Source organism: Crotalus tigris, unplaced genomic scaffold (assembly GCF_016545835.1).
Source record: "Crotalus tigris isolate CLP2741 ecotype Arizona unplaced genomic scaffold, ASM1654583v1 scf7180000020218.1340706, whole genome shotgun sequence".
Classification (NCBI taxonomy): Eukaryota; Metazoa; Chordata; class Lepidosauria; order Squamata; family Viperidae; genus Crotalus; species Crotalus tigris.
In genome coordinates this window covers 1-22,231 of record NW_024097911.1, presented here as the reverse complement: position 1 = coordinate 22,231, position 22,231 = coordinate 1, and the positions used below count along the sequence as shown (strand labels likewise).

At 42.2% G+C, this 22,231-nt stretch overlaps 1 protein-coding gene across 3 annotated transcripts in view; it reads left to right on the top strand.

The window, feature by feature from the left end:
- The window catches only part of LOC120318446 (prickle planar cell polarity protein 3-like), a 32,493-nt gene extending 12,669 nt beyond the window's left edge, over positions 1 to 19,824 (top strand). For all 3 annotated transcript variants that reach the window (XM_039366063.1, XM_039366062.1, XM_039366064.1), the window contains 5 exons: positions 3,817 to 3,954; positions 13,010 to 13,213; positions 15,860 to 16,046; positions 17,633 to 18,148; positions 18,265 to 19,824. In XM_039366063.1, the coding sequence (XP_039221997.1) occupies positions 3,817 to 3,954; positions 13,010 to 13,213; positions 15,860 to 16,046; positions 17,633 to 18,148; positions 18,265 to 18,908 (1,689 nt within the window). In that variant the 3' untranslated portion in view covers positions 18,909 to 19,824. The remainder of the gene's footprint in view (positions 1 to 3,816; positions 3,955 to 13,009; positions 13,214 to 15,859; positions 16,047 to 17,632; positions 18,149 to 18,264) is intronic.
- The last annotated feature ends 2,407 nt before the right edge of the window (positions 19,825 to 22,231 follow it).

The following is a 22,231-nucleotide window of genomic DNA, read 5'->3' as shown; positions in this document are numbered from 1 at the left end:
AATTGATTCTATTTCCCCTCTAGTGGCTTCAGATTACCCCCAAATAACTGATGTTGTATTGGTGGTATGAATATGTAGGTGTTCTCAGTTACAAAATGTGAATAGTAAAAGCCCTAAGTCTTGGGTTTTCCATGATTGTTCTACTATAATGAAGAAGTGTTTCAGGTAATATGGTGGACTCTATTTTAGTGAACTAGAGACAAGGACTGGTTTTCTACTGCTTTGTCCTTTTCCATCTCATTGTCAGGAGCAAAAAAAAAAAAAACCCTTATCTTTTCTTCTCAATGTTGGGGTGTGGGGAAAACTGAAGCCAGTCTAGAGATGCTATAAGTAAGAATATAGTAACAAAAAAGAAAATATATAAAGTAACTTCCAATTTGATCACAAGTATAAATAATTATAATAACTTATCAGTTTCTCTTAAAATACATCAAATGATCTTTTCTTTCCATATCCTATCTCTTATCTATAAATAGATCCATAAAGCATTCTCAGTTCAGTCCTACTGTCAGCAAAAGTCCAGAAAGGTTACCAGGAATGACATATCTATTTTAACTTTGAACCAAGTAAACCAACTTTAGATACCTTCCTTTTATTTTACTTTTAACAATTATAATGGTTAGTCCCTTCAAATGTGCCGTAAATTTGATTTTGTTTCAGTTTTTCTTTGTCCCTTCTCACAAAATTCTTCAGAACATTAACAAGTTTCTTTTGCAAATCAAATATAGAAAAATTATCCGGGTCACTTTCTTAGTTTGTTGTTTGTTTATTCCTTTTAAATATTAAGACATCAGCCAGTTTCTTTTGTATACACATTGTATACATCTTTTACCATGCCAGTCTTGATCTTGTCAGGTAGAACTTGTTCCTCTTCCATAACATTTTTAAACACAGTTTACCTATAGAGACAGATGCTATTAAAATTAACTTTTGGGTCCATTGTTCAAAAATATCCTTTGTTCAATGTTAAAATATCTTGTTTCATTCTGTATTTGTATATTGAATTGATGTATTCTTCTCCTTTAACTTGATCATTAATTCCCTCTAATTCCCTCCAGTGTTCAATTTTACCTGGACCCTTAATCTGTTTGTAGCTTTTGAAAATCAAAATTTTAATCACCCCTTTGCTGTTTATTCCAAAAAAAGTTAAGTTCTTAAATTTATAGTTTTGCAAAGATTGAAGGAAATTCACTCAGTGCTATCAAACCTGTGGATTTAAAGATTTCTAAAGCAGTTCAGAAACAATTGCTGAAAGTGATTAGAAAAGGAGGCAGACTTCGTGCTCTTTCAAAGGTGCTGGCTGCAATTTGAGAAAGAAGGCTCTACTCTCCTCTCTCTAAATCTGCCAGAGACCCCCCATCACAAGGAGCAGCTGTCTGGAGCACTTGTGGACAATTTCAAATCTTCTTGTCCAGAGAGGAATTATTAAAGAGTTAGTTTACTCGCTGGCTCTTCATTCCACTGCAGTCTTCAGCTATTTTCTGCAGAACCTTCTTCAGAACACTATTATGTCCTCTGGAAATTGTTTTCTAGTCCTGCCACCTTTACAGTAGATCCCAATCCACCTTCCCCAAGCTTCTACCAATCATCAGTTTAGAAAAGGAGTGTGCTTACAATGGTAAGTCTAAAGGGCTATAAAGATTGCCCCCTCTGAATCAGAAAGGAATTTCCTCAAGATCAATCTTGTGTATTTTGCTAGATTAGTTTCTTTGCCTTCTCACCTGCTGGGTTGTCAGTCACTGGCAGTTATCAGCTCTGAAGGCCATTTACACAATCCTGTTCTCTGTTTGCAGTCTAAATAATTGGGCTTAATCTACCACAGGTGGCAGGACCGAAGATCACCAAAAAAAAAAAAAAAAAAGGCATTCATAATTATTCTTGAAATTTGTGATACTCATTAGGCTAGCAGAGCAAAACATTATTCTATATGTGTATTTTCAAAATATCTCAGCAGGAGATACTATACTGATGCCATGATTATGATTACTTGAATGAGGTTGGCATTGTTATTTATCATTGTTATTCTGCTTTTGGTGTATGTAAAGGAATGGGGAAGTTCCATTGAAACACCTCCCCCAACAAATCTCTGGAATTTCCATTATGTTTTGATCAATGATTTCAATAAGAGTTAGAAACCTGGTGTTTTTTTTTTTAATTAAAAACATTAGAATGCTGCACTTTATTTTAAGTTTTCTGCACTTTTGAAGGGGTTGCAGATTGAAAGGACCAAACATTGTTCCCAATAATAACCATAACTGGGAGAAATGAAATAGAGAAAGTCTGCACCTTTTAAAACAGTGTTTCTCAACCTTGACCATTTTAAGGCATGTGGACTTCAACTCCCAGAATTCCACAGCCAGCAGTGCTGGCTGTGGAATTCTGGGAGTTGAAGTCCACATGCCTTAAAATGGTCAAGGTTGAGAAACACTGTTTTAAAAGAAGAGATTGGGTGATTAATTGCCTGGGGCCCTTTTACACAGAAAAGGAGGCTTGAAGTATCTCCTGGATCACCATTTTTTTTTTACCAGAGGTAGCAAAACTAATTAGTTAAAATATAATGCCAAGATCTATTTCAGGTTTCCTTCCAGTTATCGGACTGTTGACAAATGGACAAAAGGCAGTGAAGAAAAGTATGTTCACATAGAATGCAGTGAAGAAAGGGTGTGGGAGTACTGATTGTTCAAACAAACTTCTGTCCTCAGGCATCTCAGAATTTTGAAAAAAAAAAAAACCCTGGTAAAGGTTGCCAATTTCAAACCCTAAGCAGATGAAGGATTTCTGTGCTAAATCTCTTTTCTCTTTAGCTTTCAAGGAGCTAAATTAATCATTAGGCTCAGAGCTTCCTTGAGAAGGGGCCCTCTTTGATGTCCTTTTCTGATCGCCCTCCAGAGTCCCAGGACAGTGTGAGCTCTCCCTGGAAATTCCTTACCTCCTGGAGAGTAGGAATTGATTTGTTTACACAAGGTCAGCGAGCTAATGGTTTTCCCATACTTGTGGGCAGCCACTATTCTCAGTTATAGACTGATGTAAAAATATAAAGTTTTTCCTGGGCAAAATTTAATTGATTTCTTTTGTCTTCTGGCCTACCAGATCCCTGGGGCTGTCTGATCCCATGATTTGTGGCTAGTTAGTTGCTACCCTGACCTGGGCTGCTTTCACTTGCTGGAATTGGTCATTTGCCAGCAGTGAATCTGTTCCTTTGGTGTCTGCATTGTACAAATCAAAGGCTGTAGTGTAAAATCTTTTTTTCTGCTGAGTTCTTCATTCTCTCAGAAAGAGTATGTTCCGGGCTGAATGCTTGCAATGAGTTGGTTACCTATTTTTTTCTGTTTCTTGGGCATCCCCTTATATCATCTTCTCTTTCTGCCATCTCTGTTTTCTCTTTTCTTTGCTACAGATGTCTTTAACCAATGATCTGTATAACATTATGCTAAACCTGTTGTTTTTCTTGCCCTAATCTGAAGACTGGTGTTGTCTAACTTGGCCTACTAAATGGATGGTTCTCTATTTCAACTGGGGCCTAGTTAGTCATCCGGATGTGGATGGATTGCAGTTACCATCATGCTTCAGAACTGACTGTTGGCTGGACATAAGAAGAATTGGAGTTCACCACCAAGGGGAATGCTGGGGTCCCAATAAGTATTCATCAGCCAGCTACCTCACTTTGTCATTTTATTCCAGTTTTTTCATTTTGAGAGCAGGGCATACTGAGTGTTCCTGGAATGCAAGACTTGCCCCAGAGTTATCAGCACACACACAAAAAATAATCTTGACCTTTCTTGACCATCTTGCCTTCCTTTTCAAATCTTTATCCAGGCTCAGTACTGCAGCTCCCTGGAGGAGGAGGAGGCAAAAGAGCTGAAATTATTCTCACAGCAGCGTAAGCGAGAGAACCTTGGCCGAGGAACGGTCCGACTCTTTCCTGTCACCATAACCGGAGCCATCTGTGAACAGGTATGGGGCCTCATTTTGTATCTTTATTGAGGTAAAACAGTTTGAGAAGAATGATTTTTTTTTAAAAAAAAAAAGTTTTTAAGAGAAATAATTTGACTCAAGCTAGACTTTTGGCAGTAGGGTTTTGAAATTCTGTTTTAGGCCCAACATCTAAAAAAATAGCAAGTGATTGGGGGATGAGGGAGGAGAAAAAAAAATGAAAAAAAAAGAGCCTACCACTTCTCTCCCACATCTAGTCTCTTCTACCATGTTTCCCACTATGCTAAGCATCAGAGGAAAAGAGGTCACTTCCCCTTCCAAATTTTAGCTGCCTTCCTCACTTTCAGGTATTTAGATGTGTTCAGAGGCATCTTCTCAAAACAGACTTTCCTCCAAATATTTAATGTGATAAAGTTCAGATTAAAACCATAGTAAAAAATGTTGTTGACTGAACAAAGCTTCTTAAATCTTTTATGTTGCAAGTAGCATTAACCTTAGAGTGGCTGATTAAATCAGAAACAGAACTTTCTAGCTGATTCCAGAATACTTCTATGCTTCCCCGTTTCTGGTGGTTCTCAGAGCCCTGTGCGTTGGAAGGCCTTCTGTTCATCGTCCACTTTTGCTGTTATTGTGGGTTTCATTCATACAGGATTTTGTGAGCAAACTGTCATGTCGTGCTAGTGGGCCTACAATGACTGCAGGAGTTGGCATTTTGGGCAACGGCTAAAAGCACGTCTGAAAAGCCTCCTAGTTCTCTCTGTAGTGTTGTTATTTACCGTTTTGCTCCTATTTCTTCCATTTGAGGGGGGAAAGAGAGGGGGACCATTTTTTTTCAGTTCCTCTGTGGAATTCTAAGTCAAAGAAACTGCCTATTGCTGTAGGAAGGGTGACCAGAGGAAAGAGGACTCTCTGCAGGTATCTGTAGAACACCCTGACTCCAGGGTTCACAAAGACTGTAATTTATAGGGAAGGATTGTATTGTACATCTTTCCGCTTTAATAAGGGAACTATTCTTTTTTTTCTTATTGAAAAGTTTTACAAAAAATTACAAAATATACCCTAAACCCAACCCCCTACCCCACTTCCCAGAGCTGAATACAGGGTAATAAATATAATAATCATAATCTAACTAACATTAACCAACTATGTTGTTGTTGTTAATTGCGAAGTCGTGTCCGACCCATCGCGACCCCATGGACAACATTCCTCCAGGTCTTCCTGTCCTCTACCATCTTCTGGAGTCCATTTAAATTCACACCTACTGCTTCAGTGACTCCATCCAGCATCTCATTCTCTGTCGTCCCCTTCTTCTATTGCCCTCAATCTTTCCCAGCATTAGGCTCTTCTCCAGTGAATCCTTCCTTCTCATTAGGTGGCCAAAGTACTTGAGTTTCAACTTCAGGATCTGGCCTTCTAAAGAGCAGTCGGGGTTGATCTCTTCTAGGACTGACCGGTTTGAACGCCTTGCAGTCCAAGGGACTCGCAGGAGTCTTCTCCAGCACCACAGTTCAAAGGCCTCAATTCTTTGGCGCTCAGCCTTTCTTATGGTCCAACTTTCACAGCCATACATTGCAACTGGGAAAACCATGGCCTGGACTATACGCACTTTTGTTGGCAGGGTGATGTCTCTGCTTTTTAGTATGCTGTCTAGATTTGCCATAGCTTTCCTCCCCAGGAGCAAGCGTCTTTTAATTTCTTGGCTGCAGTCCCCATCTGAGGTGATCTTGGAGCCCAGAAAAATAAAATCTGTCACTACCTCCATTTCTTCCCCATCTATTTGCCAGGAATTGAGAGGGCCGGATGCCATGATTTTGGTTTTCTTAATGTTGAGTTTCAAGCCAACTTTTGCACTCTCCTTCTTCACCCGCATCAAGAGGCTCTTTAGTTCCTCTTCACTTTCTGCCATTAGAGTGGTATCATCTGCATATCTTAGGTTGTTGATATTTCTCCCGGCAATCTTAATTCCAACTTTTGATTCATCTAGCCCTGCCTTTCTCATGATGTGCTCTGCATATAAGTTAAATAGGCAGGGCGACAGTATACAGCCTTGCCGGACTCCTTTTCCAATTTTGAACCAATCAGTGGTTCCGTGTCCAGTTCTCACTGTTGCTTCTTGACCCGCATATAGGTTTCTCAAGAGACAAATGAGATGGTCTGGTACTCCCATCTCTTTAAGAACTTGCCACAATTTGTTGTGATCCACACAATCAAAGGCTTTTGCATAGTCAATGAAGCAGAAGTAGATGTTTTTCTGGAACTCCCTAGCTTTCTCCATGATCCAGCGTATGTTGGCAATTTGATCTCTAGTTCCTCTGCCTCTTCGAAATCCTGCCTGTACTTCTGGTAGTTCTCGATCCACATACTGCTGGAGTCTAGCTTGTAGGATTTTAAGCATAACTTTACTAGCATGTGAAATGAGTGCAATGGTGCGATAGTTTGAACATTCTTTGGCATTGCCTTTCTTTGGAATTGGAATGTAAACTGACCTTTTCCAATCCTGTGGCCACTGTTGAGTTTTCCAAATTTGCTGGCAAATTGAGTGTAGCACTTTTACTGCATCGTCTTTTAAGATTTTGAATAGCTCAGCTGGAATACTGTCACCTCCACTAGCTTTGTTGTTGCTCAGATTTTCTAAGGCCCATTTCACTTCACATTCTAGGATGTCTGGTTCGAGGTCAGTGACCATCTCATTGTGGTTATCTGGGATGTTAAGCTCATTCTTGTATAGTTCTTCTGTGTAGTTTTGCCATCTCTTCTTAATCTCTTCTGCCTCTGTTAGGTCTCTGCCATTTTGGTCCTTTATCATGCCCATCTTTGCATGAAACGTTCCCTTCATATCTCCAATTTTCTTGAAGAGATCTCTGGTCCTCCCTATTCTGTTGTTTTCTTCTATTTCTTTGCACTGTTCATTTAAGAAGGCATTCTTATCTCTTCTAGCTACTCTCTGGAATTCTGCATTCAATTGGGTGTATCTTTCTCTTTCTCCTTTGCCTTTCGCTTCCCTTCTTTCCTCAGCTATTTGCAAAGCTTCCTGAGACAGCCATTTTGCTTTCTTGCATTTCTTTTTCTTTGGGATGGTTTTAGTTGCTACCTCTTGTACAATGTTGCGAACTTCCATCCATAGTTCTTCAGGCACTCTGTCTATCAGATCCAGTTCCTTAAATCTATTTGTCACCTCTACTGTATATTCATCAGGAATATGATTTAGTTCATACCTGAGTGGCCTAGTGCTTTTCCCTACTTTTTTCAATTTAAGCCTAAATTTTGCAACGAGAAGCTCATGATCTGAGCCACAGTCAGCTCCTGGTCTTGTTTTTACTGACTGTATAGAGCTTCTCCATCTTTGGCTGCAGAGTACATAGTCAATCTGATTTCTATGTTGACCGTCTGGTGATGTCCATGTGTAGAGCCGTCTCTTGGGTTGTTGGAAAAGAGTGTTTGTTATGACCATCGTATTCTCTTGACAAAATTCTATTAGCCTGTGCCCTGCTTCATTTTGTTCTCCAAGGCCAAACTTGCCTGTTATTCCGGTTATCTTTTGGCTTCCTACCTTAGCATTCCAATCCCCCATGATGATAAGGACATCATTTTTTGGTGTTAATTCTATAAGGTGCTGTAGGGCTTCATAGAACTGGTCAATTTCATCCTCTTCAGCACCAGTGGTTGGGGCATAGATTTGGACTATTGTGATATTGAATGGTTTGCCTTGGATTCGAATTGAGATCATTCTGTCATTTTGGGGATTGTATCCCAGTATTGCTTTTCCTATTCTTTTATTGACTATGAAGGCTACTCCATTTCTTCTGAGGGATTCTTGCCCACAGTAGTATACCTGATGGTCATCTGAGTTAAATTCACCCATTCCTGTCCATTTTAGTTCGCTGATTCCTAAGATGTCGATGTTCAGTCTTGTCATCTCTTTTTTGACTACGTCTAGCTTGCCTTGATTCATGGATCTTACATTCCAGGTTCCTATGGAGAAAAAATCTTTACAGCATCGGACTTTCCTTTCACCACCAGATATATCCACAGCTGAGCGTCCTTTCGGCTTTGGCCCAGTCGCTTCATTCTTTCTGGCGCTACTAGTACTAGCCCTCTGCTCTTCCCCAGTAGCATATTGGACACCTTCCGACCTGAGGGGCTCATCTTCCAGCGTCATATCTTTTTTCCTTTTAGTACTGTCCATGGGGTTTTCATGGCAAAGATACTGGAGTGGTTTGCCATTTCCTTCTCCAGTGGATCACATTTTGTCAGAACTCTCTGCTATAACCTGTCCGTCTTGGGTGGCCCTGCACGGCATAGCTTATAGCTTCATTGAGTTACGCAAGCCCCTTCGCCACGACAAGGCAGTAATCCATAAAGGGGATAACCAACTATATAGATAAACAAATATAATGTGCTTTAACTCTCTTTTAACACAAAGTAAACAATTTGAGAATAAACTTAATCATATAAACAAATTAAAATCCCAATTTATAAACAACACAATATCATAAAATTTCCACTATACTAAACTATTAATAATAATAATAACAGTAATAATATTCTAAAATTTATTCATAAAATAAATGGAACTTTTAGTCCCATTTTTATTCTGAATATAATCTATCCATTTTCTCCAAACCGAAATGTATCTTTCTTGTGAATAATCCTTCAAATAAGCAGAAATCTTAGCCATTTCTGCTAAATTTGACACTTTAAGCGTCCATTCTTCTATAGTAGGCAAACAATCCTTCTTCCATTATTGCCCTACCAACAGCCTTGCTGCTGTTATTAAATTCAACATCAAATTAATTTCCTTAACATCAAAGTCTACAATAATACCCAACAAAAATAGTTGAGGAGTAAACTTCATCTTTCTTTTAAAAATATTCTGAATGTTCCACCAAATTTTAATCCAAAAAGCTTTTACATTTCTACAAGTCCACCAAATATGAAAATAAGTTGCATCCAAACTACCACATCTCCAACATTTGGGCTGCAAGTTAGGATACCTACAAGACAACTTTTGGGGATCCAAATGCCACCTATAAAACATTTTATAAAAATTTTCTCTCAAACTTTGAGCTTGAGTAAATTTTACATTTCTAACTCAAATTATCTCCCATGTATCCAATAAAATCGGCTCTTGAATATTTTGTGCCAATAAGGGAACTATTCTTTATCATGCTACTTAAGAGTTTATAATAAAAGAGGTTGGTTTATACTTTATTGTTTTATAATAAAAGAGGCTGAAGCAGCTTGCATGACTCACTACTTGTATTTGGGGATTAGTGATACTGCCCCCAAGATATGCAGGAGTCTCTAAGTGAAACTGTGTGGAGCCACACTAGCCGCTTCATTTTCCTTGAAGGCTCAGGTGCTTCACAGAGTTTCATTTAGAGACTCCTGGACATTATAAACTAATAAAGTATAAACCAGCCTCTTTTATTATCAACTCTTAAGTAGCATGAAAAAGAATTGTGCTTATTAAAGGGAAAGATGTACAATACAACCCTTCCCTGTAAATTACAGTCTTTGAACCCTGGAGGCCTGTTCCTTTATTTCAGAAGTATTTATCTAGCATTTTTATTTGTTTATAAAATTTATGGGCCGCCCATCTTGCCACAAGTGTAAGATGAGATATTAGGTGTAGGGTCTGCCTTTGATAGAATCAAATGGTAAGGATTTTCCTGGACTTTAGTCTTCAGGCAGGGGGTGGTTTGGGGTATTTTAAAACATGATTTATGTATAAAAGATCCCAAGGTTCATTTTGTAAGTCCAAATGAAAAGTTAATAGGGAGAGCAGGGCTGGGAGAAGCCACTGGTTAAGATCAGATGCCCCCTTGGATGAACAACAGTTTCTGCTCTTTTGAACTTTGCACATTGCACTGAGCTACAGTGTGGTCTGATTTTGCCTTAGTGTGACATACAAACCCAATATGCATAAAGTGGACACTTTTGTTCTTGTTTCTTTTTTGCTTACCAAAAGGTTTTTGCCTGCCTGTAGAATTCTGTAATCACAACAAGGACATTTTTGAATGTCCATTCTCCATGCTTTTTTTTTTTTTTTTTTTGGTGCCTTTGAGTCAGTGTTGACTCCTGGTGACTGCTAGACAAATCCCTGCAGTTTTCTTGGCAAGGAAACTGGAAGTGTCGCCTCTAAATTTAATAAATTATAAAATAAATAAATAAATAAAAGGTTTGCCCTTGTCTGCTTCTTGGGCCTGAGAGAGTATGACTGGGTCCAAGGTCATCCACATGGCTTTGTGCCTAAGGCAGGACTAGAACTTATAATTTCCCAGTTTTTAACTTGATACCTCAATCATTACACCAAAATGTCTCTCTACATGCTATATCTTTGCAATATTCACATAACTGAGTTAATATTTATGAAAGTGAATTAATGATTAATAAAAGTTCAGAAATCTGCCTGTGCAAATGTATCTGCTGCCGGGCAAAAATTGTTTGGACATGAGATTTTATCATTGGTGGTGGGCAAAAAGGGAACAAGAGCTTACTTTTATTTTGAAGAAAAAGGCAGCCACAGAACATTAACCTGGAACAAATTCTGTGTTGAATCTCCTCTGCTGAAAGACCTCTCTTCTTCCTGAGTCTTTTCAGTAAGCAGCACTTCTGACTGAAAATGGCCGCTGCTAGGGGGGTGATTTTCAGTAGCAAATCAATTTACAGGCATGGCTCACTTTAAAACAGCTACTTACATGTTTGGAAAAGGAGTATAGTGTAGTGTAGTGTAGTGTAGTGTAGTGTAGTGTAGTGTAGTGTAGTGTAGTGTAGTATAGTATAGTATTATTCTTGTGCCATATCCGTTATCGGACATTGGCGATCATGTTGGCGATCCTGTTTTTGTCCAAACCAATACCTTAGATTTTGAAGCCACGATGTTCTTCTTCTGCCTGGACCTCGTTTGCCTTCAATCTTTCCCTGGAGGATTAAATGGAGTATGCTGTATTTTTCTGGGTGTCACATCACATGCCCGAAATATTCTATTTTTCATTTTTTAATTTTTAAGTTTTGATGTAGTATAGCATAGCATAGCACAGCATAGCATAGCATAGCATAGCACAGTGGTGGCGAACCTATGGCACGTGTGCCAGAGGCGGCACTCAGAGCCCTCTCTGTGGGCACACATGCTGTTGCCCCAGCCCCACCTCCCCCAGCGGCCCCCTCCTCACCAGCAGCCCCCCTGGAGAGTTACCCCCGGCACGGCCTGCACAGAGCAGTACAGCCAAGAACATAGCAGCCAGGCAGCAGGGACAAGACTCCACCTTTGCACCCCGACACATGTAGATGCTGCTGCTAGGTGCGGGTGGAGGGCATGGCTGCCATGGCGCTACAGGGCTGCCTGGGCGATATGCGGTGGGCTGTGGAGATGGTGGGTGGCCCTGCGAGTGAGCAGGGGTGGAGCAGGGGGAGGAGCGGGTGTGGAGTAAGGGCAGGGGGCAAGGCGGTTTTGGGGCACTCGATCTCTAAAAGGTTTGCCATCACTGGTATAGTATAATACAGTGCAATGTAATGCAATACAATACAGTACAATACAATACAATATATAATACAATACAATACAATACAATACAATACAATATAATATAATATAATATAATATAATATAATCTGTTTAGTCTAGGTCCTGATTTCAGACTGAAAGCAGTGTTTGGAAAAGTTTAAAAGCGTGAAGCTATGCCAGGCTTCAGTCTGTTAACTACTCTAGGTTCAATCAATCAGAATAGAGCTGGAAGGGATCTTGGAGGTCTTCTAGTCCAGCCCTTCTGCTCAAGCGGGAGACCCTTTCAGACAAGTGACTGTCTAGTCTCTTCTTAAAAAACCTCCAGTGATGAAGCACCTACAATTTCTGGAGGCAAGTTGTCCCACTGGTTAATTGTCCTCACTGTTAGGAAATTTCTCCTTAATTCTAAGTTGCTTCTCTCTTTGAGTAGTTTCCATCCATTGTTTCTTGTCTTGCCTTCTGGTGCTTTGGAAAATAAGTTGACCCCCTTTTCTTTGTGGCATCCCCTCAAATACTGGAATGCTGCCATCATGTCCCTCTTTTCTCTAGACTGGCCATACCCAAATCCTGCAACCATTCTTCATCTGTATTTGTCTCCAGGTTGGCTCCGCCTTGTCTCTTCCACAGAGGGTTTTGGGGTTTTTTTGGTTTTTTTTGTTTTAAAAGGGTTCTTTCAAGTATCAGGTCAGGATGTGATTTTGAGAGAACATGGACTGCCAAGGCAGGGTGTAGCCGTCTGGAGAATTCTTAAAGGGCACACATCTTAAAGTTGCTAAGGTTGAGAAACATTGGTGGTAGCAAAAAGAAAAGAAATATACTGGGTGGATCAAGTCTGCCCTCTAGTGCTTCATTGGCTTCCATTAGGGTATAGCTCTTAACACAGTTAAAAGAAAGAAACATCTATTGTTTCTAAATGATTCCGTTTACCTTTCCTTAAATTCACCTAAGTGAAAAGTCCAGAAATATATATACATTTTAAATTGAATACAAATTATACATAGGAGCAGCCCCAGCAAGTCGATTCAGAATATGCTTATTTGTTAAATTACGCCTGTGAAATTTGGAAAATGACATTTCTCAGTTGTATTCTTTATTCAGTTGCTTATAAAATCTCAAAAGCTTTCAGTGAGTTAGGAAGAGCTCCTGTGATAAAATGTTTTCAAGTAGAATGAAATGTCAGAGATCGCCAGCATCTTTGGAATTCCCTTCAACCAAATTAATTTTTTTTCTTAGTGTACTAATGTGGTTAGAGTGCTTGGAAAATACGTCACCCGCAGAGAACGGCTGACTTAAGGGCAGAAAACCTGGATGCCTGAAGCAAATACGTGTGCCAGAAATATGGTCTCGCTGTGGGAAAAAGAAAAAAAAACCACGGGTGACTCTCTGGAGTGCCCCTAACATTTATAAACTGGAAACATTCCTTACCTAAAGGAGTTCTGGAAGCTGAATCCATTGAATGGTGATGAAACTTTTGCAACCAAATTGCCAAGCTCGGAGCTCAAAACAACAGCTTTGAATCCATTGTGTGTGCTTTTCGAAGATTTTGACTTGTACTTCTTTTCTTGGCAGTGTGGAAAACAGATTTGCGGAGGGGACATTGCTGTTTTTGCCAGTCGAGCTGGGCATGGTGCCTGCTGGCACCCTCAGTGCTTTGTTTGTACCACGTGTCGGGAGCTCCTCGTTGACCTGATTTACTTCTACCAGGAGGGCAAAATCTACTGTGGGCGCCACCATGCCGAGCGCCTCAAGCCACGCTGCGAAGCTTGTGATGAGGTGAGAAGGTTCAGCCAGACTCTAAGTAGAGCAGCCGGGAGCCTATGAAAGGCTTCCCAGAATGGGAAATGGGGAAGTTGAGCAGCTGGGATCATTTGTGTTAGTTGAGAATATACACCAGGCGTCTTCAAACTTGGCCCTTTTATGACTTGTGGACTTCAGCTCCCAGAATTCCTTAGCCAGCGTGCCTGGATGAAGAATTCTGGGAGTTGAAGTCCACAAGTCATAAAAGGGCCAAGTTTGAAGACCCCTGATATACACGCATGCTTTAAAGCCGTGTTTATCAATCACAGCGACTTTCAGATCTGTGGACTTAAACTCTCAGAAACTTTCCACATGTCTTAAAGTTGCTGAGATTGAAAACACTTCTTTAAAGTGAACTGTCCAAATGTTACTTTGGCTTGGTTTCCACATAACAATAAGACGGTGCTTTTTTTTTTTAGTTTATCTGTGGTTTGTTTAAAGGTGCAAACTCACCTCAGGTAATATATAATGATAGGTATTTTACAATTAGCCGTAATTTTAAACCATGATTTGAAGTTCACCTATTTTAACCACGATTGTTCTTTGTGTTAGAACTTGTCCTGCTTTATTTTTATCCTCTACCCAAATTTCATGCCAATCTACAGCAGTATCGTGCAAAGGAAATTAAGAACTGTCTCTTAAAGACTAAAAAGAACATCACTCCTCTGGATAATCTAGCCTTCCTCATCCCCAACCCACTACATTTTTTCTGGCAATAGTTCTTCTTTTAGTGTCTCTTTCTTCTGGAGCAACTGGTAAATGTGAAGATCTGACTTTCATATGGCAAACCATATATTTGTCCTATCGGAGTGTAGCAAATTACCCACCTCACAAAGTCAAAGCACACTCCCAGCATAAAAATGCACAGCTATCCTCATCAATCCCTCTAAAAACATAGACAAAATATACCTTTCACACTTCAAAATAATTTGTCACACAATGCTAACAAATGCACAGTTAGAGAAACCTAGAAACATGTACCTGCAGCCCCCATGCCAGAGTCTCTCAAAGACTAAACTCACAAAAAGATTCCCTAAAACCACAGATTTCCCCACTGACTCCTGGTGAAGAATAAATAATGGAATAAACGGGCTCAAAACACCTTTAGAAATACCTTTTAGAATCAAAGATATTTGGAATAGTATCTGAGTGAGTAGCATAATACTGTGCGCTATATAAGCTATGGTTACTTTGATAGTCTGTAGAACTAATTCTAGCCTCAGCAATAAACCATGATTAAAATTTACCTTGGCTTTAAAATCAATGGATTCAACCTCTGAAGCGAGAAATAGCTTTGTTTTAAGAAGCAAGCATGGGCTACTTAATGAGGGATGGACCAGTAGTTTTCTTCATTAATATAACTTGCTACCATGAGTGGAAGAAACAACAGGTTCAAAACTGTTATTATGACTAAATAGGTCATCTTATTCATGAATTATCAGAGTGCTTTTGGTAAGTTACTTTAATTTTCATTTACGGACAAGTTAGATGTGATGTGTTTTTGTGGGGAGCTAATGGAATGTAGGCACCATTGATTCAGATGTCTGCCCTTGTTGTATGTAGGTTAAGTGAGGGTAGGCAGTTGAATTCTTTCTGATTTTAGAGCTTTCTGCTTTATCATACTCGGGCTCTTCCAGCTCAGTTCTGTTATTAGAACAACTGAACCAGGCTAGGAGAAAAGTGACAAAGCGTAAGAGATCTTGGCAGCAACCAAGATGCTAAATATAAACCTCTTCTCTCCCAGATTATACATAAATTGGGCAATCACACAAATTTATATAATAGTTCTGTGTGAAACCAGCTCTCTGTATTTCTTATTTCTGTGCTTTCCTGGGAGGGAGTGGCAAACATTTCAGGTGAACTCATTCCAATATTTTGTGTGACCTCACCTCCAAGTATCCAGAAATCTTGCCTGAAAACTTGTGAGAACATCCTGTCTTGCAGACAAGCAAGATTTTGGCCATTTAATTTTAAAATCTTGGAAATCTTTGATATTGTTTTTGGCTGCTTTTTGAAGTTCTATCCCTGAAGACTATCCTTCAATCCCCAGTTGCAAATCTGCTGGACAATTTATGAAAAGTAAATCAATGAGAAGAGGGTAGTTTTTGGAATTATCTATCTATCTATCTATCTATCTATCTATCTATCTATCTATCTATCTATCTATCTATCTATCTATCTATCTATCTATCATCGTCTGTCTGTCTCTATCTATCTATCATCGTCTGTATCTATATCTATCTATCTATCTATCTATCTATCTATCTATCGTCTGTCTATCTATCTATCTATCTATCTATCTATCTATCTATCTATCTATCTATCTATCTATCTATCTACCTATCTATCCATCTATCCATCTATCCATCTATCCATCTATCTATCTATCTAATGCATTTATATGGCCATCCATCTCAATAACATGACTTAGGCAGCTTATAATAAAAACAATAAATTATGCTCGTAAAGTTCCAAGGATACTTGTGAAAGGTTGTAACATTTGGTGTGTGATGAAGATGGGAACAACTTTTAGTACTGCAGGATTTTTCTCCTAATCTTTATTCCCCCACACCTCCCCCATGGTCTCCTCCTTGGACCCATCTCCCTGCTTTCCCGGAACAGATCATCTTTGCAGATGAGTGCACAGAAGCTGAAGCCCGTCACTGGCACATGCGCCATTTCTGCTGCTTTGAGTGTGAGGAAGCCCTGGGTGGGCAACGATACATCATGCGCCAACGTCGCCCCTATTGCTGCCATTGTTATGAGAGCCTGTATGCAGAATACTGCGATGCATGCGGGGAGCACATTGGTAAGACAACCTGGTGCCCGGAGAATGGGAGGGCTGGATTCTACCAGCATTTCTTAATGGGTGGTCCTAGGACCCCTGGTGGCCCCCTAGGACTCTCTCAGGGATTGGCAAACTCAACGTTATTTGCCAGCCTATGTTGAAAAATAATATACAAGTAGTTCTCGACTTACAACAGTTCATTTAGCGACCGTTTAAAGTTATAAGAGCACTGAAAAAAGTTACAATCATTTTTCACACAACCGTTGCATCATCCCCGTGGTCACGTGATCAAAATTCAGACGTTTGGCAATCGAAACATATTTACGATGGTTGCAGTATCCTGGGATCACATGATCCCCTTTTGCGACCTTCGAACAAGCAAAGTCAGTGGGGAAGCCAGATTCATTGAAAGGTTTAAAATGGGACAAAATTCACTTAACAACTGTTTCACTTAGCAAAAGAAATTTGGGCTCAATTGTGGTTGCAAGTCGAGGACTATCTGTAGGATTAAAATCCCATCAAACAACTATGAGAAGCAGTAGTGGCAGTGAATGCCTCAATTTTAATTTTTAGCACGCTAAATACGGATAAAGTTATCATATGGTGAGTTATCCATTGGTGAGTAATCATATAAGCAAAAGCTCTTTTAGGTCCTCCATAATTATTAAAAGGGGTGAGGGGTCCGGAAGAAAAAAGTTTAAGAAACGTTGGGTTGTTATTAGGCAAGATAAGGCTCCTGCAAAGCCCACATTTTCTTCTTCAAGATTCCTTTGAATTCCCAGCCCTGAAGCAGTGGTGAAGTTATGAAGATGCATTTATGATCAGTACCAAAAGTGAAACCATTGGTTACCTCCAGAATCCCATATCCCACCAATATAATATGTTGTGTGAGTCATTCTGGTTTATATGCCATGCATGATGGTTCAATGCTGTATGAGAAACCAGGAAACTTTAACAAATCATGGTTAATCAAAACACATTGTAACATGTTGTGTAAAGCTTGAATGTTTATTGCTGGTTTATAGCAACTGGAGATTCCACAGTGTGGAGGTTTTCCTGCAAGTCCTGCTTAGTGCCATCAAAAAATACCATCAGGGATGTGGTGTAATACGAATGAACACATGTAAAGGAATTTTATTTGGGCATTAGTTATTCATTTTTCAGACAAATGATTTAGGATTTATTTCATTCTTGTTTGCAAGAATAATAGACAGGACTGGATCCAAGTGGGAGGACGTGGAATGGAGCTATTCTTCCATCGTTGGTTTTCTAACAAGGTTGCAAAGATATCTGATTGCTGTTTCCTAAATGAATCTAAGTTCTCAGCGTTGGCTTTGGCAGGGCTTTAAATGAGGCAGGATAAAGCTTTTTCCAGAACAGGGCTTCAATGCCAGCTCTCCAACCTTTTGACTTAGAGAGAATGCTTTTTATCATTTAAAAAAAAAACAGCTGCTTCATCCTCTTTGCAAAATCTAGAAATAGGAGGAGGATGTGTTTTTTGTAGATGGAATAGATCACCTTCTTTGGCAAGACCTTCCAGCTTTTGTGAGTTTTGAGACAAAGTGCTTAAACCCATCCAATGGTTTGGCCTTGTTCCTTCCTTGCAGGTATTGACCAGGGTCAGATGACCTACGAGGGCCAGCACTGGCACGCCACCAATGCCTGTTTCAGCTGCTCCCGTTGCCAGCAACCCCTCCTGGGGAAGCCTTTCCTGCCCAAGCAGGGTCAGATCTTCTGTTCCCGGGCCTGCAGCCTCGGTGAAGATCCCAACGGCTCGGATTCCTGTGACTCTGCCTTGCAGAGCACCCGTCCTCAGGATGCTCGGAGGACCAGCTGGCAGCAACGCCGAGTTCAGTCTCAGGGCACATCACCCTCTTCCATCACCCGCTCCATTTCCTTTGCGGGGAAGACGGTACCATCGGACTCTACCCCAAGGACCCGAAGGAGCTGGAGTGGGGCGCCTGGGGATGAGGAAGAGGAGGTGCCGACGGAAATGGAAGAGCTATCTGATCCAGACAGCAATGGTTCCGGCTACAGCCAGAGTTGTGAGGAGCCAGTGGAACGGGCTTCCCGGGGAACGTCAACTTGCCTGCCCCCAGCCACTGACCAGGAACCAGGGACAGGTGAGGTAGAGCAAAATGGAACAAGAATGTTGCGGGTGTGCAGGGCTAGTTGGGGAAGGCTTCTAGCTTTGAGACTTAGCCCCGTCCCTGCCACTAACCATCTGGTTTCTCCTCAGGGACCGAGCTCCAACCACGTTTCCAGCGCACCTCCCCTTTGCGCCACTCTATGCCGGAGCTGGGGATGTCCTCTTCCAAAACCTCTGACTGGAGCAGCAGTTCCACTTCCAAAATTCAAGCCTCTGCCCGGCCACGACTCAGCGAGGGCAGAGAGCCCGGGACTTTTGCCCGGGGAGGAATACCCCGGGTTAGCTTCCGGGAACCCTTAATCTCGGGAGAGCCCAGCACCCCTTCCCCTGAGCAAGCCTCCTTGGAGACCTCTGTGCTGCAGAAGGGGGGAGCCATCCGGGGACACCCTCGCTCCACTTCAGATAACTCTCTCAACCTGGGGAGCCAGGACTGGAGGCCAAGGAAGGGGAGGGGGGAAAGGAAGGGAGCCAACCTGTCCTATTCAGCTTCGGAGAGTGCTTTTCCTGCCTGGCACCGGCGCTACCCTCCCAGGGGATGGGACTTCAGCTCCTCCGAGTCCTCCGATTCATCTTCGGAGGAAGAAGGCTACTTTCTAGGGGAGCCCATACCCCTGCCACCCCATTTGCGTGTTGGAGCCAGTTCCCCAGAGGTCACGCCACCCAGTGAATCAGCTTGCAAAAGGCAGCGCCGAAGACTGCGTGTGGTCCGGGACAAGAACTGTGTGGTGGCCTGAGCTGTCCTGACATTTGCTATTGCAGTCCAGCTGTAATCGGGCTTTGAGTCTTGTCTGAATGGTGAAATGTTAATCATTCTCTCTGAGAGCCTCTGCAGCCAGTGGCCATTGTTTCTTCCTCCTTGACCCGTGCCTCTTTCGCCAGGGATTCTCCTCAGAAAGTAACCTCTTCATCATGACCGCTGTTTCTGTTGAAACCTTTCCTCAGGGAGATTTGAGCGGTTGGTTTTTTTCCCCCTCACGCTGACCTCTGATCTCTAGACGTGACCCTTGTGTGAAGAAATCTGGAAGTGTCTCTGTGGTGTTCTTTGAACTGTGGTAGTTTATTTTCCGTGGTGGCCTTTTGACCTCTCAACTGTGACCTCCTGAACCAAGCTTTAACTTTGTCATCTTGAAAGTTCAAGTTCTGTAAACCTCTGCACTGTACCCCCGTGAGCGAGCTTCGAGCAACAGCAATTTACCTGGGAACCCTTGCACTTCTGTTTTGACCTTTTTACTGTGACCTTTGAATATTTGCACCATTCCTGGGTGATCCTTTTGGCCCTTGATCCGAGTTGCTATTACTAATACAAGTCTCTAGCAAGATAGCAGTTTCAAACTTTGGGATTTTCTTCTTTTGGTAGCAAGGTGTTTGGTGGTGATATGCGTGTGATTGTGTGTGTACACTGAGTGAGGCTGAACTGTTCCCTTGCTTTCCATGCTAGAAGTGGAACATGGGCAGAAGATGTCTTCTAGGGGGTAAACCCCTCAATGTTATCTTCCTAATCAAACTGGACCTGTGATTTCCCCCCCCCCCCAATCTAGTCTCTCTGCACTGTGTGCATTTCTAAAGTTTGCAGTTTTTTAAAAAATGATTTTTTTTCTAATTAAGAGTTTTAATTTAAATGAAATTGAAATAAACTTCATGAAAAAAACACTTCTTTTGTATTGCAGTGAATCATTAGAGCATGTTGGATATTAGTAAGAAAAAAAGAAAAGATAACATAAGGAACAAACGGAAATGGGTGTTATGGTGCAGTGGGTAAAGGGGAGTGATTTCCTCATTACAGCAGCTTCTAGTGCAGCGGTTCTCAACCTGTGGGTCGCGACCCCATTTGGGATCGAACAACCATTTCACGGGGGTCGCCAAACAACACAGTCCGCCATTTTTTCCCCCTTTTCCTTACCTGTGCTACTCTCTTTTATTTTATTGGCTTTTGAAAGCCAATAGAATAGACTCTCTTGAATAGAGTCTAATTCTATTGGCTTTCAAAAGCCAATAGGAATTGTCCAGGCTGCCTGTGCCCTGCTGAACCTGCCAAAAGTCCCATTCTGCAAACGGTGCTGCAAGTTGTCTGCAGCGAAGGCGAGCTGTCTGGAAGTTTCCACCCCTCCCTGCTGAGCAACTACTAAAAATGTAAGTAAAAGAGGGCCAGGGGTGGGAGGCCGGAGGCGTAGGGAGGGTTGCTGGCACGCGTGGGGCCCGGCGGGTGCCTTACCTCCCTTGGGCTGGGCCAGCTGGTGGCCTAGCCAGTGGTCACCCTGCGCCGTCGCTGCCCCTTGGCAGCTACGCCTTGGCCGGCACAGGGGGCAGCACCACGCATGCACGGGGCTCCCAGTCAGGGAAGTCCTCGACTTACGGCCGGTTGGGTAGTCCTCGACTTAGGACCGGTTGGGTAGTCCTCGATTTACAACCGGTTGGGGTCACGGCATTAAAAAGGTTGAGAACCACTGCTCTAGTGGGAGTGAACAAGAGGGTGCCCTCCAAAATTTTGTGTTTCTGTATAGATCAGGGGTAGGGAACCTTGGCTCTTTTATGACTCATGGACTTCAACTCCCAGAATTCCTGAGCCACCATGGCTCAGCTTGGAAACTCTCCCTTTCCCCTCAGCATGGCTGGCTCAGGAATTCTGGGAGTTTGAAGTCCACGAGTCATAAAAGAGCCAAGGTTGCTTACCCCTGGTATAGATAGATGAATCAGCTTCTGCAAGTGGATCAGGATTATGGAACCTGTCATCTGGAATTCAGTAGGATACCTGGTTGATTCTCCTTGGCTTACATGGTAGAGACTGGCAACATTTTGGCAACTAAGACTGCGTTTGAAATATTTTTTAAAAGATAGTTAGGATCTTTTTTTTTTTACTTAGTATACCTAATTTTGGGCTTACACAGTAGGTTTCATTTGTTTCAGGTGTCAACACAGCAGAAAAATAAACCCATTTTCAGCTGTCATGATCAGATTGGGCTTGGGGAGGTCTGCAAAAAAGGAAATTTGGGGACCAAAGATTATACATACCGAAAAAGTATAATAGTATTATGTTAATCTTCATGTCCCAACTTAGACAAATTGGGAGCAGGATATATTATTTCATTGTAACTTAGGCAAAAAAACAACAACTTTGCTTCCTAAGATCTAATGGCGAACCTTTGAGCGACCGAGTGCCCAAACTGCAACCCCAAACCTACTTATTTATCACCGGGTGCCAGGTGGGTGTGGCCCACTGGGTAGGCGTGGCTGTGGTGGTCATGGCAGACTGGGTGGGTGTGGCCAAGTTGGGCATGTTCACCTCGATGTTGCTCGTGGGGAGGGACACCTCTGGAGGCTGGGCAGGGTTGGGGGGAAGATCCAGGGGGTCTCTGGCAGGTGGGGCGGTGGGCAGGAGGCTTGTCCTGCAGGGTGAAGTGAGGCAAGGCAAGACAGGGCAGGGTGCCTTTGTCGCAGGGCAAGGTGAGGCAGGGGCCAGGGCAGCTGCTGCCTGACACCATCAGCCCCCGCACACAAACGCCAGCGAGCACATGGGGGTCAACAGTGTCCGTCAGCAGCCACAGCCTGCCGGCCCCTTGACTGGTGCACTCTGGGGCTCCACAGCCCGCCGCCAGTATTTCAGAGAAGCTGCCTCTGAGCTGGCCGGCCGGCTGACAGCTGTGGAAGTGATTCAGTGGGTCATGCCCGGGAAAAGGAGAGCATGTGAGACAAGGAGGGATGGGATGGGGGGGGGAGGGAAACCAGCTGTGCTGGGATGCATCTGGCCACATGGGACCTCGGCGAGTTAGCGGGCAGCTGGTTGAAGAGGGACAATTGCCATCTCCAGGGCATAGCGCATGTGCCCACAGAGAGGGCTCTTGAATGTCGCCTCTGGCATATGTGCCATAGGTTCGCCACCACTGATCTAATCCATTACTGAAATAGAGCAGAAAGAAATATATGTTATGACTTATCCTCTCCCTAAAAAAGCAACTATAATTTGCTACTTAGAAGTAAACGTTTTGGATTTGACTCTTCTACCAAATCCACTCTTGGTGAAAAACAGCATCTGGTTTTGGGAAGACTGTGTAGCACAATC